The sequence below is a fragment of the Macaca fascicularis genome, chromosome 1 (genome assembly GCF_037993035.2).
Source record: "Macaca fascicularis isolate 582-1 chromosome 1, T2T-MFA8v1.1".
Lineage (NCBI taxonomy): Eukaryota > Metazoa > Chordata > Mammalia > Primates > Cercopithecidae > Macaca > Macaca fascicularis.
Window position 1 is genome coordinate 228,026,581 of NC_088375.1, and position 14,272 is coordinate 228,040,852.

Genomic DNA, 14,272 nt, shown 5'->3' on the forward strand with positions numbered 1-14,272 from the left:
AAGAGCCCCAACATCAACGCAGTAGCTGAGGCCACAAAATTTCTCCTTTCCTTTACCCCCACATCCAATCCCATGAATTCTGACAGCTCCACCTCTGAAATACATCCACTTCTCACTCCCTCCACCCCACTGTCATTTCTCACCAAGATCATCAGTTATTGCAACAGACTCTTAACTGGTCTCTCTGCTTCCCCTGACTGCCTGCCACACAGTAGCCAAAGAAAGCCTTTGAACATAAAGCTCCGTATTATGTTGCTCACTGCCTAATAGCTCATCCTCCAATAACTTCGTGTTGCCTTTAAAACAAAATCTCAACTGTTTTTTTTTTTTTTTTTGAGACGGAGTTTCGCTCTTGTTGCCCAGGCTGGAGTGCAGTGGTGCAGTCTTGGCTCACTGCAACCTCTGCCTCCTGGGTTCAAGTAATTCTCCTGCCTCAGTCTCTGAGTAGTTGGGATTACAGGCATGTGCCACTACATCCAGCTAATTTTGCATTTTTAGTAGAGATAGGGTTTCACCATGTTGGTCAGGCTGGTCTTGAACTCCTGACCTCAGGTGATCTGCCCACCTCAGCCTCCCAAAGTACTGGGATTACGGGCGTGAGCCACTGCTCCTGACCCAAAATCTCAACTCTTTATGTCTACTTGGCACAACAAGATCTAGCCCCTATCTACCTCACCCAGCTCATCTGTCAGATCCCTACACTGCTCCATGTTTTTTTCACATTTCCTCAAAGCAAGCACATTCCTGCCTCAGGGCCTTCGTACAGGCTATTACCTTTGCCTAGAATATTCCTCCCCCAGATCCCTAAGCAGCTGGCATTCCTTTATCATTCAGTTCTCAGCTCAAATGTAGTTTCTAAGGAAGTCCTTTCCTACAGAATCTACTAATGTGCTCACACCTCAGTACCCTGCTCTACTTTGTTCTTAGCACTCTCTGAAATTCTCACCTACTTGTTTACTTTTGTATTGTTTTCCCTTTAAACTATAAGCTCCATGAGAACTGGAACCTCATCTTAATACCCTCAGCAACTCCAACTAGTGCCTGGCACATAGTAGGCCCTCAAAAATATTGCTGAATGCATAAATGATGGCATTAAATTAAATGGAATTTTTTTTGGTTTTTTTGTTTGTTTATTTTTGAGATGGAGTCTCACTCTGTTGCCCAGGCTGGAGTGCAGTGGCGCGATCCTGGTTCACTGCAACCTCTGCCTCCCGGGTGCAAGTGATTCTCCTGCCTCAGCCTCCCGAGTAACTGGGATTACAGGCGCATGCCACCATGCTCGGCTAATTTATAGTATTTTTAGTAGAGACAGGGTTTCACCATGTTAGCCAGGATGGTCTCGATCTCCTGACCTTGTGATCCTCTGGCCTCAGCCTCCCAAAGTGCTGGGATTACAGGTGTGACCCACCGTACCCAGCCAAAATTAAATGGAATATTAATAAAGTCAATAAACACAATGTTGGCCGAGCACAGTGGCTCACTCCTGTAATCCCAGCACTTTGGGAGGCTGAGGCAGGAGGATCATTTGAGGCCAGGAATTCAAGACCAGCGTGGGCAAGACAGCAAGATCCTGTCTCTACAAAAAATAAAAAACGTTCTCAGGCATGGTGTCCCATGCCTGTAGTCCTAGCCATTCAGGAGGTTGAGGCAGGAGGATCTCTTGGGCCCAGGAATTTGAAGTTGCAGTGAACTATGATCGCACCACTGCACTCCAGCCTGGGTGACAGAGAAACAATCTGTCTCAGTCAATCAAGAAACAAACATGATGCTGTGGATCACTGTCAAAAAAGGCCTAACATATATACAACATATTAAGAGAAAAGCCAGGTTATAAAACTATGCGTATAGTAAAACTATTCTGGGTTAATAAATTTAGAAAAACCACCCATACTGGCACAGAGAAATATCTGTAGATACACATATCTGAAAGAAAAAATCTGAAGATACATAATTGGAAACTGTTGACTTCAGATGGTAGAGTTCGGAGCGGTTTGGCCATCTCCCTATTGGTGATGTGCTGTATAAATTGCCTTTCCTGGGCTTCATGCTTCTACCTGGAAATAGTTCCTTCACAGGGGACATGCTGGCTTCCTGCCTTACCCTCACTCATTCCTTAGACAGGAGTGACTTCCCTGACTGATGAGTCTGAGATGAAGAATCAAGCATGTCTGCCACAGTCCTTCCTTCCATAGTTGTGGGAATTCGTTCGCACGCAGGGAGCACCAATTTGGTCTTCTACTCTGCATCACAAGCTTTTCTGGGGTAGCTCCCACAGATCTGCTTGGTGCTATCAGTGACTATCTCCAAGCCAGACTGTTTAATTCAGGAACAGGGTATTAGCAACCCACTTGAACACTAGACTAAATGATATTTGTTGATAGACGTCTTTATTCATTCATTCAATGAACAGTCCCTGGACACGCCAGGGACTAATGTATATACTTAGAACAGTGCCTGCCATACACACATGTATGCCATGTCCACCTGGCATAAGATCCCTGTCCACCTGGAACTTAAGAGTCTAGCAGTGGCAGCCAGACAATACACAGTGAAAAGATGTAATTTGCACAGTATATTAGATGATGACAAATGCTAATTCCAAAACACTTATGCCTCACTACCCTCATTTATGAAATAAAAAATACATAATCACCACACAGCAGGTTCTCTGAATTGCTTGAGGAATAGATTGTTGAAAATTGCTTAAATACAAAAAATTTTGATTAATAATAATTAAAGCATTTAACAAAAATGCTTCTTAAATAAAACAGAGTTAAGTCTAAATTTTGCTCAGCAGTACAAAAATAAAATAAAATTTTAACTAGCACATTAACAACTGTCTTCTGATACCAGGAATGCGGATCTGTTGCTACACAGCTGAAAGATGTGTCAGGAAAAATGGGAAATGACTACACTCAGACGTTAATTTTATAGATTCTGCTTAATTTCAAGCTATTTTAATGTACCCTTTCGCAGAAATGGGAAGCAGATGGCATTTTCCCATTCTTTTAACTTTCTTAACTTTTAAAGAAGTAAATATACGCAAGTGTTTTCCCCTTGTCTCTGAAAAAGTGTCCCTTTGCAGCACCTCCTAAAAAAGATCCCCATCTTCCCAGGGGGAGCCTCCCCTTGGCCAGCTTCTCTGGACAGCCTCCACTCCCCAACACAAAGCACTAGAAGGGTGGGAACCTCAGAGCCTTGTCCTTGACCTTCTGACTCTTCCTACAGGGCAACACACTGTGATCTTAAAAGGCAACTCCTTCAGGGTATGAGCTACACACAGAATTTCGGAATGTTGTTCTCCTTCCTCAAGAGGCTTGGCCTGGGACCAGCATTACCTGTCTCAGCCCCTCTGAAAAGCTGCTTCTCTTCTGACTATAGACTAGGGTGGCTGCCCTTTCTAGCCTAGGTCAAGTGACTTTTCTGCTTCCTTTTTTCTTGCACACGGGAGCCTTTATTTCCCCATGAACTCCTTTTGAGTCACAATAAAAAGAACTCAGGGCCAAATGAAGCTTGACTCAGAATCTACCTCAGTGCTACCACAGACGCCCCACCTGGATGAGTGCACATGCATGCACGCACGTGCACATGCACACACGTACACACACACGTGGACACTGCTTCACCTTATCCAATTCTCCAGAGCTGAAGGGCCTCCCAGTTTCCTTTCTCCCCAAATGTAAATTCCAGGTTCTCGCCATTTTACAATTTTTTCAAGTCCACCCGCTTCGCCAGACCAGTGAACACTACCACAGAAGCTTGTAAGAAGACCTCGTGAAAGCCACATAGCCTGCCCGTAATATTCTTCCTTACAGAGAAAACACTCTCCCGAACACACATTTCTATTTCATTGCATTCACCCCAACCCATCTGTGGTTTCTCATCCATCTAGAAAGGATTTCTTTTTGTTGTTTCTTCACTTGCTTTTCCAGCTTTCTAAAAGCACTAATACTATAAAACTTAGGTTATTTTTTAGGAACTTCTTTTAAAACCTTCAAAAGAACTTCATAATTACCAAGATAACAGAATTTATCATCAGAAACCTGTGGTAGGCAGTATTTTAAAAGACTTGAAGGTGGGTAGGCAGGTAGCTGGGTAGGCAGGTAGGTAGGTAGACAGGCAGGTAGGCAGGTAGATTGTGACACTCAGCTTTAGGATTCTGTTGTTTTCAGCTACTTGAGCCAAATGGATACGAACAAGAATGAGTGGGGGGAATATTGTTCATGCTACCTTTTCAAAAAACATTGAAAAATTAGAATATGCTTCTATATGTCCTCTCCACTGCCACCCAAACTTTAAAAGAGCTTCCTATATGTCAAGACATGAACAGATACTTCAGATAAATGCCAAAAATAAAACCTATGCATTCCACAACTTTTAGGTGCTTACTAAAGACATAAGAAAAAAGCTACAGAAAGCTCAACTGTAACCTATGTAGCCAAAGCACACCAAAACATGCATGAGTGGTATGGGGATAGCAAAGCTGAGCCTACAGTCCAGTAAAGTTAATTAGAACACACTTTCAGGAGGCTGAGATTCTTCCTCTAAGTGGGCTTTCACCTGGGCACTTGTTAGAAATGTACATTCTCAGGCCCCACCCAGGACCTACTAGAGCAGAAACTCTGGGGATGGGGTCCAGCAATCTGTGTTTGAACAAGCGTCCCAGGTGATTCTGACTCCAGCTCAAGCCTGAATCCACTCAGCTAAAGAATGCCAACCTCTCCGTATGTTCTTCCTTTTTCCTTCCAACCAGGCTCAGCTTCTCCTTTACGGAAATCACCATCACCCAAAGTCTCCCACCCACTACTGAAGAGTTGGGTTATTTTTATTCTCAGGCAACTCCATCAATAAACTATCTGCACAGTATAGAGTCTCAAGTGCAACTAAAAACTCCACTCCAGCTTAGAAAAATGTGGGCCCAAACTGGATCCTCATTTGCACCTTAACATTTCTTAAAAGCAGTTTCAGGAAATAGCATATTAAGTTATGACTTGGACAAAAGGTCAGTCTCCCAAATTCCAGCTTCAGTACTAGACAGGTATAGAAACTTGGAAAAGATACCAAAGAAGAACCTCGAGCCCCCTGAAAAGATGCTGCCAACCCCTGAGCGTGCTGACTCCACTCAGTCCAGAAGGCTGCAGGGGTGATAAAAAATGTTCTCAACTTAGGTAGTGGCGATGGCTACACAACTTTGTGGATATATTAAAAACTCCTGAATTGGCCGAGCATGGGCGGGAGCTCCCACCCATAATCCCAGCACTTTGGGAGGCTGAGGCAGGAAGATTGCTTGAGTCCAGGAGTTCAAGCCCAGCCTGGGCAACATGGCGAGCGAGACTCTGTCTCCAAAAACAATGTATAAATTAGCTGGGCGTGGCACATGCCTATAGACCCAGCTACTCAGGAAGCTGAGGTGGGGGCATAGCTTGAGCCTGGAAGGTTAAGGCTGCGGTGAGTTATGACTGCGCCACTACACTCCAGCCAGGGCAACAGAGCGAGACTCTGCCTCAAAAAAAAATGAAAAAGGTCTCTCTGGTCTCAGCCGCAGAAGCAAGATGACCCTTTGGAAAGTGTTGCAATAGGACACACGCGCTGTGCCACCGCTGTGGCGTGAGGGCCTACCACCTTCAGAAGTTGACCTGTGGCAAGTGTGGCTATCCCGCCAAGCGCAGGAGGACGTATAACTGGAGTGCCAAGGCTAAAAGACGAAATGCCACCAGGACCAGCCAAACGAGGCACCTAAAAATTGTACACCACAGATTCAGGCATGGATTCCACGAGGGAACAACACCTAAGCCTACGAGCACAGCTGTTGGAGCATCTCGATCAGCTTAAGACTTTCAACAATTCGTCATGCAGCAAATGTTCTGGTTTTTAAAATAAAATAAAATTAAATTAAATTAAAACTAAAAAATAAATAAAAAACAAACAACTACTGAATTGTACAACTTAAAAGTAAGTAAAAAGATGATTAAAAGCAAAAAAAAAAAAAAAAAAAAAAGAATCAAATAAACTCCGAAGCTGGACCCAAGCCTCCCTGGAAAGTCCAACACTCCCAAAGAAAACCTTCAAAATCAACAATAATCTTCAAAGACGAATCTTCAAAGGTCACCAAGCGCCATCACCTAAGATCCAAGAGAGGCCAAGTAGGTTAAGTGCCTTACCCAACACTGAGCTGAGTAGCGGCAGAGCCAAGACTTGAATCTGCTTCTGACACTAGCTCTTGCACCCTTTCCAAGAGAGCAGTGCTTCTCAATTGAGGCTCTGTGGAAGTATTATCAGGGGGCTGTAAGTCCATAAAAAATCTTTAACTTTGCATCTTAATTGAATGTATAATCTGAAAAAGTAACACCTAAATCAAGTATGTTCTAACACATAAATTCATTGCTCCAGTTTGTGATTTGTGGTTACATTTTCCCTAGTACCCAGTAGTGTCATTTAAATTTTTCTTGGGCTAATGAGAAAAACCAGAAGTGAATTTAAAACTAAATGATGTATTTGTACCAAGGCCTAATGACAGACTTATACAAATGTGTAATGTGTAAAAAACAGCTTCTCAGTGTAAAATAATTGCAGGACACAAGATAGTACAGCATGCCAAACTCAAAAGAACCTTCTTGAGAACAGTCAGTATGATACTCATGTTGCAAGAGACAATTTAGTTTTGGCAAAACATCATCTATTGCATTTAACCCTGTTAATATAAAACTTCATTAGTTTTGTAATTTCTTTTTATGTAATGCATATATCTGAGTTTTATATTTGCATAAGAACTCCAATAATTAATTTTATACTGAGTTTTTTGTGTTTTTACGTAATTAATTCATCCAACAAATATTTATTGAACGCTGACTATGGCCAGGTAAGTGCCACACAGTGAAGTAATAGTATAATAAAACTAGTTTAGATTGAAACTGAGGAAGACCCACAGGAATTTCTTCCTTAAAAGAAAATGTTCTTTAACATTTTATTCAAATGTTATAAATATTGCTGTACTCTGAGGGTGCAATTTACTTCTCTTACTATTCCTCAGTGTCAAACCTGCCTTCACCTGTCTCCCCTCACCTATGTGGGAGGACATTCCGCCCCAGCTTTTCAATATATCCCAAGGAGTGTTGCTGCTGCTGCTGAGGCACTGCACATTTGACACAGGCTGTCTGATCCCCAGGCTTGTGCATACCTGGATTTCAGTATCATGTATCTCACTTCATACTAGCAAAGCAAACAGAGGAACTATATTTAACCCAACTGCTATACAAGTATCACATTTAATTTGAAACTTCCTACCATATACTGTGTTCAAAAATTAAATAATGTCACTCTTAAAACTTGGCTCTCTGTGTTGTTTATATCTGCATTTTCATTTTTGCAATTTAATCAGAAAAGCCCTGCCTGGAACAAAATAATCTGGGACCGTTCAAACCACTAGCCCTGCCAAAAGCTAAACAAAACCAAGCTGTACCTAAAGGTTAACTGACTTTCCAAGTCATCAAAACTGAAATATCTCACCTGCCTTTATGATTAGAGTACTGGTGTTTTTCAGCTTAGCTCATGTTTGGGAAGTCTGAAGAGTCCTAAATGATCCCCCAAAAATGTGTGTCTATATTTCAAAGAGATAACATATAAATACACTAGAAAAACCAGTCACTGAAAAATTACAGCACTAAACCTAACACTCACTAAGTTACACAAAGGAAAAAAAATCAGAAACACAAAAAACACTCAAGATTATGTACCAACACCAAAAAAATGATTAAACAAATTTTTTAAAAGGTAAGATAGCCAGGCACAGTGACTCACGCCTGTAATCCCAGCCTTTGAAGGACCAAGGCAGGCAGATTGCTTGAGTTCAGTTATTTGGACCAGCCTTGGCAACATGGTGAAACCCTGTCTCTACAAAAATTTAGCCAGGTCCGTGGTGGTGAGCACCTATAGTCCCAGCTACTCAAGAGGCTCACGTGGGAGGATTGCTTGAGCCCAGGAGGTGGAGGTTGAGCCAAGATTGTGTCACTGCACTCCAGCCTGGATGACAGTGAGACCCTGTCTTAAAAAAAAAAAAAAAAAAAAAAAAAGGTAAGGTGGTTTGATGTTAAAAATAGTTGAAATAAAATATCATTTAATAATTCTTACATCCTTAAAGTCCATTTCTCTTACCTAAATATAAAAAGTTGCGGGGAAAAGTACTCACGATTTTTAAAGTTAGTTTCCTCCTATAAAAAGCATTATAATTATTATTCAAGTTTTGTTTTTTCTCCTGCAGACTCTTCGATGTGGCTTAGAATGTATCAACCTATACTGCTCTCTATATAGACATTTTACCATTAAAAAATGCATTTAATATGACACTCTAAAGCTACCACCAAATAAAAACATCTGATGAAACTTTCTTTAAGGATCAGCACAAACTAGAATTCTATTTTGTTTGCTTACTCTAGAGAAACTGTCTATTACAGGAAAAACAAAAAAAGAACATTAGTACAAAAATAGTAACACATAAAAGTGATCTGAAAATATTTAGGGAGAACATTTTCATTATAAAAGGTTCACGGTGCTGCATTAGTTTGGTTTTGGAAGAATGCCAAGTGAAATCTAGATCCAGAGACTAGGGAATGCAGTAGTTATATTTTAAGTCAAACAGCTAATTAATGACTAAACAAAAGAATTTTCACTCTGGACAACATATATAGAGTACTAATACACGTAATTATGAAATAGTCATTTGTGAATTCAGACAGTTGCGTTAGCATAATTATTTCTGGCTCTAGGCCTTAAAAATACTAACTTAAAATGCAGAAACCTTATAGCAGTTCACCTGATGAAGATGTGAACACCAAACTGATTATGAAACAAGAGTTGGTTCTTTAATGAATGTGCTCTGTGTTTAATACATTCTTTCTCCCCTGCCCTGAATATAAAAGTCAGGCCTAATGCTCAAGTTACACACAGGTACAAAATTTCTATTTTTAATACAGTTTTTTCATTATCCATAGTCCACATACTAACAGTCATTAAGAATCGAAACTATCAAAATACACGTAGGAGAAAAGTTTTTTAAAAAAAGGAATCAAAACTACTTTCCTAAGAAACGAGTGTCTGCCACTTCTTAAAAAATCATAATGCAAAAATATATTAACTTTGTTACAACATTTTAAAATCAGATGAAGAAGCCAAACAATTATATAAAACGAAAGGATCAGAAGTCACTAAATAGCTACAAGATCTTGGAAAAGCCAACTTGATATTGCTCTGTGGGACAAAACGAGGGATTATGGGACTCTAAAAGTCAGGCTGCAGGGGCTGAACTCCACCGTCCCCCACTTCCCGGCTCTGACTCTGGGTACATTAGTTAACATACCCATGGCTTCGGTTTCCTCATCTATAAGATGAAGACAAATAATCTATCTCATAGGATTAACTGAAAGATTAAATGCGATGATTCCTGTAAAGGACTTACTAGTGCCTAGCATACAAAAGATGTTCAATGCATGCTAGCTTCCATAATTAGTGCAGCCATCATCGCCTTCACCCCCTGTGTCATCTTTACAGCCTGAGGAACAGTGTTTGTGGCTGAGAGAGCATAATCTAAAATGGATTTGGTTTTAGATATAACATTTAATTTATTCTGCAACTGCAAATAACATCCAAGAAGGGAGAGGATTTTAGGTATTCCAAGGGTTACAAAAGGTTAAAAGTAGCTTAAGTAGGTCCAAAGATCTCTCTTACCTTCTTAGAGTCTTCCTTTTAGTGTCTTTCAGCTTCACCAAACATTTGCATATGAACCCACAATACTAAGCCTATATTAACTCTTTTTAATTCAAAACTACATTACAGGCCAGGCACGGTGGCTCACACCTGTAATCCCAGCACTTCGGAAGGCTGAAGCGAGTAGATCACCTGAGGTCTGGAGTTCAAGACCAGCCTGGCCAACATGGTGAAACCCCATCTCTACAAAATTATAAAACACAAAAATTAGCCAGGTGTGGTGGCACATGCCTGTAATCCCAGCCACTCAGGAGGCTAAGGCACAAGAATCACTTGAACCTAAGGGGTGGAGGTTGCAGGGAGCTGAGATCACACCACTGCATTCCAGCCTGGGCAACAGAGTGAGATTCTGTCTCAAAAAAAAAAAAAAACTACATTACAGAATAGACTTGCTGTAGTTTAGGTTTGCAGGCCTTTGATTAAAAGCCTCGACAGTAAACTATAGAATGAAAGCTCCTAAGAATTAACAAGCAACATAGAAGAAATTAAGCTCCAAGACAGGCTCTATCCAGTATGCCCTCTTGACCAAAAAATAACTACTTTTTTTTTTTTTTTTTTTTTGAGACGGAGTCTTGCTCTGTCGTCCAGGCTGGAGTGCAGTGGCTGGATCTCAGCTCACTGCAAGCTCTGCCTCCCAGATTTACGCCATTCTCCTGCCTCAGCCTCCCGAATAGCTGGGACTACAGGCGCCCACCACCTCGTCCGGCTAGTTTTTTGTATTTTTTAGTAGAGATGGGATTTCACCGTGTTAGCCAGGATGGTCTCGATCTCCTGACCTCGTGATCTGCCAGTCTCGGCCTCCCAATGTGCTGGGATTACAGGCTTGAGCCACAGCACCCCGCCTAAAATAACTACTTTCTACCTACACTCCCTCATCTCTAAAAGGAAATGTTACCCGCCTTACAATACTAAAGCTTACAAATAATTATATAAAGTACCCAGGCACTAGTAAAGAACAGGTGCTCAATAAATGGTAGGATGGGGCCAGGCGCGGTGGCTCTCACCTGTAATCCCAGCACTCTGGGAGGCCGAGGCGGGCGGATCCTGAGGTCAAGAGATGGAGACCATCCTAGCCAACGTGGTAAAACCCTGTCTCTACTAAAAATACAAAAATTAGCTGGGAATGGTGGTGTGCACCTGTAGTCCCAGCTACTTGGGAGGCTGAGGCAGGAGAATTGCTTGAACCCGGAAGGCGGAGGCTGCAGTGAGCCAAGATCACACCACTGCACTCCAGCCTGGTGAAAGAGCGAGATTCCATCTCAAAAAAAAAAAAAAAAAAGGATGGAATGAGCACCTCTCACAACACACACAGTATAAAAGGTTTTCTCAAACAATCACAAATATTTAAACCTAGGTCTGAGTAAAGAAATTCCTTATCAATATAGAGGAGTCACATTATACCCAGAAATTCAACTGTACACATCCAGCAGAGAGAGACAGCAAGCACGCACGAACATGGAAAACAGAGAAAGATGACAGTTGACATTTCATACAGGCAACTCCAGCCACCAGTCTTACTTTGTGAACATATGCTGTACAGGGAGTGAGATGGAAAACACAAATCTACTGTGCTCTCAACTGTGCGCATTCCCACACGCCTCTTCCAGTGTGAGCCCCTTAAGTGGGATCTAAGAAATAGAGTTTTTGTACAACACAGCTTGTAAATACAAGCCGACTACTTCATGTGGTCCTCAACCAAAACACAGAAATCTACTCCAACTCTGGAAGGAAAACGGGCTCTTAATAAGGGCAGTCTGACTAAACTTTACTTTATGAGCAAGTCAAGGGATTTCACAGGCAATTTTGACTAAATATGATTTAGCATTACATGGGACCACAAAGCCCCAATGAGAAACAAGTCCACTGAACTACGTTTCCTTCAGGTTTTTGTGTCAACATGAAGGATGGCAGGTTGAAAAATGTAAGAAAATGCCAATACTCAGCTAGATCAAAGACGTGCTTTAATAACAGCACTGATTGTTTTATTCCTCCTACTATCCAAGTCAGTTTAAAAAAAAAAAAAGGCAGGTTATCACAGCCACATAACATTCTGCAGAATTAACTATTCGTAGCGTAAGTCTTCTGCTGTCACACTTAATATTCCTCTATTTTTCCAAAGCCAAAAAATAAAACAAGAAAAAAGTCAAGGTCCTTTACAGAGAAATGAGTCAACCCGTAAATTCAGTTCCCTCGTAGGAGCTTTTGTCAGCTGAGTTGACAATTAACTGAAAGAACAGCCCATCCCAAGGGAAAGGGTGCTGCATGGCTTCACCCATCAGCTGTGCCACCTCCTGCTGCCTCCACCCTTCAGAACATACGCTCCTCTACCTAGATTTCAGCATGAGTGATAGCTGACGCAAAACAATCCACGTTTTCCCATCTAAATCCTCAATGTTGCATTTCACCAGTCAGAGAAAGGGATGCATTTTCCTCTCTGTAATCTGAACTATAGCAGCCTCTGGCCTCCAAGGGAGTATGGGGACTGAGGTCCAGAAAGAAAATAAGGAACAACTTCTCATTTTTTCTTTTAATCTCATCCTCTATAAAAATTCTTTATTGGATGCTTTAAAATGTATCTAATATACTAGTAAGGTGCAAAATGTAAATAATTTAGAAGTAAATAAATACGTGAAAGTTGAAGGGTTACGTGAAAAGTTTCAAAAAGTTTTGAAGCCACTGATTGAAATAATCTACCAACTAAATTCCCAACACTGCTACATCCAGCTTTGTAAGACTCTTCAGGCCACTGATTTTAATTCACTAAGCAATTTCTGGTTTCAAATAGAATGTCAAATCATAATTAAAATAAACTGCCACAAGACACAGCTCCATGGGAAAAAATTAAATAAATAAGCTGCCAATTCCACAAGAAATATAATATTGAAAAATACATACTTACTATGGGTTGGGTTACATTTATAAATAAACTAGAACTAATGTGTATAATAATTTGGTATCAAATCTATGTTTCAGGGAATACTAAGAAATACATTGAGTTTTTAAATAATTCATAATCAAGTTCCAACTTATTAAATGGCTTCCAAATTATATGATACTATTTTGCTGAAAGAGTAACAATCTATGATTAAGACTACTTTTCAGCATATCTACTTCATTTTCATGTCTAAAAATGTCTGAAATAGTAAATAAATAACTAACTGGTTAAACAGCAGGCCTCTAAACTAGCAAACGTTTGTCAAAGCAAAAACATTCTGTCTGAGGGGAAAATATAATTTATGCAAATGATCAAAACATAGAAACCTTCAAAGAATTTTACAATCAGTTGAGACAAGGTAACAAAGCTGGAAGGTTCCAGTGAGTATTTCAACCTAACCTGTGATAAGGAAAGAGACTTTTATCCACATAACCTCCCACAATGGAAAACAAAAGCATTCTGAACTAGGAAGTAGTTAGCGCCAAAGAATCTTTAAAAAATAAGGTTCAACAGGCAGCACTATTTTCTTCCTGTGTCTTTTAACAGAACTGAGTGTCCAATAAGGGTAGGGCGCTACATTTGCTTTAACTTGGACACCAACGTTGAGCCAGGCACACAAATGGATTTACACCAACTTGACAAAACCAGCAACCCCAGTATTTGAATTAAAGGAATATAACTCCCAAACTGACAGATGTATACCCAATTCTCATCACCACACTAAACGGGTATTACCTTAAATTGAAATATTCAGATTTCAAAATAAAAAAGATGACAAAGCAATCCACGCCTAACAGAAAGACTCCTAGATTAAAAATTACCAAAAAAGGAAACATCATCCAAGATGATGAACTTTTTTCATTCTACTTCATAAATCTACTTTCTAATTGGATACCAAATACATAATCTACTGTACAGCCTTCAGTCTTAATAAAAATTCTTAGCATTAAGCAAACTTTCTTCATTAGAAAGGAAGAAAAGCTGTTTCACTCATACGAAGCCTGCCCTTTCCAACTCTACAGAAATTCACATTGTCAAGACACTACACATTCTGTGGAACACTGGGACTGTATACTTACTAATTCATGAAGACATAAGAACTAATGTTTAACTGGCATGCAGGCAGGGTTAACCACTAAATGCAAGACACTAAAATGCAAGAAAACAGACAGAAACTCATGCTACTTTAGTTAAGTCAACGTGCACATTTTATATCTTTCAATGCAAGCCAAGGAGATCAGAAACAGATCAAAAAACATGTTGGTTGGTTTCTGTCAAATCCAGATTAAATAACCTCATTTACAATTTCCTAGATCAGTATTTAAATTTAAAGCTAATATAAAGTAGGACTATGTGAAACAACCTAAAAAATGTGCCCTTAAAATAATTATACCCTTAGAAAAAGAAACTTATCTACCTCATTAGTGTTCCAACGGTGCCTCTCTTTTGGTAAACTTGAACATTTCGGCAGACATTCAAGCAGCTTTTTCGGTAAAAAGATTTTTACATGACTACTATTGCTGTTCCCATGATCATCTATAAAGAAGAAAACAATAAATTTAGAGAAAATAATAGATA

General features: G+C 40.2%; 1 protein-coding gene across 30 annotated transcripts in view; it reads right to left on the minus strand.

The window, feature by feature from the left end:
* The window catches only part of CAMTA1 (calmodulin binding transcription activator 1), a 978,479-nt gene that overhangs the window by 922,899 nt on the left and 41,308 nt on the right, over nucleotides 1-14,272 (minus strand). For all 30 annotated transcript variants that reach the window (XR_006696555.3, XR_010581491.2, XR_010581496.2 and 27 more), the window contains one exon: nucleotides 14,112-14,230. Coding sequence is in view for 26 of the 30 variants with exons in the window: in XM_045387768.3 (XP_045243703.1) it covers nucleotides 14,112-14,230 (119 nt within the window). In the remaining 4 variants the exon portion in view is untranslated. The remainder of the gene's footprint in view (nucleotides 1-14,111; nucleotides 14,231-14,272) is intronic.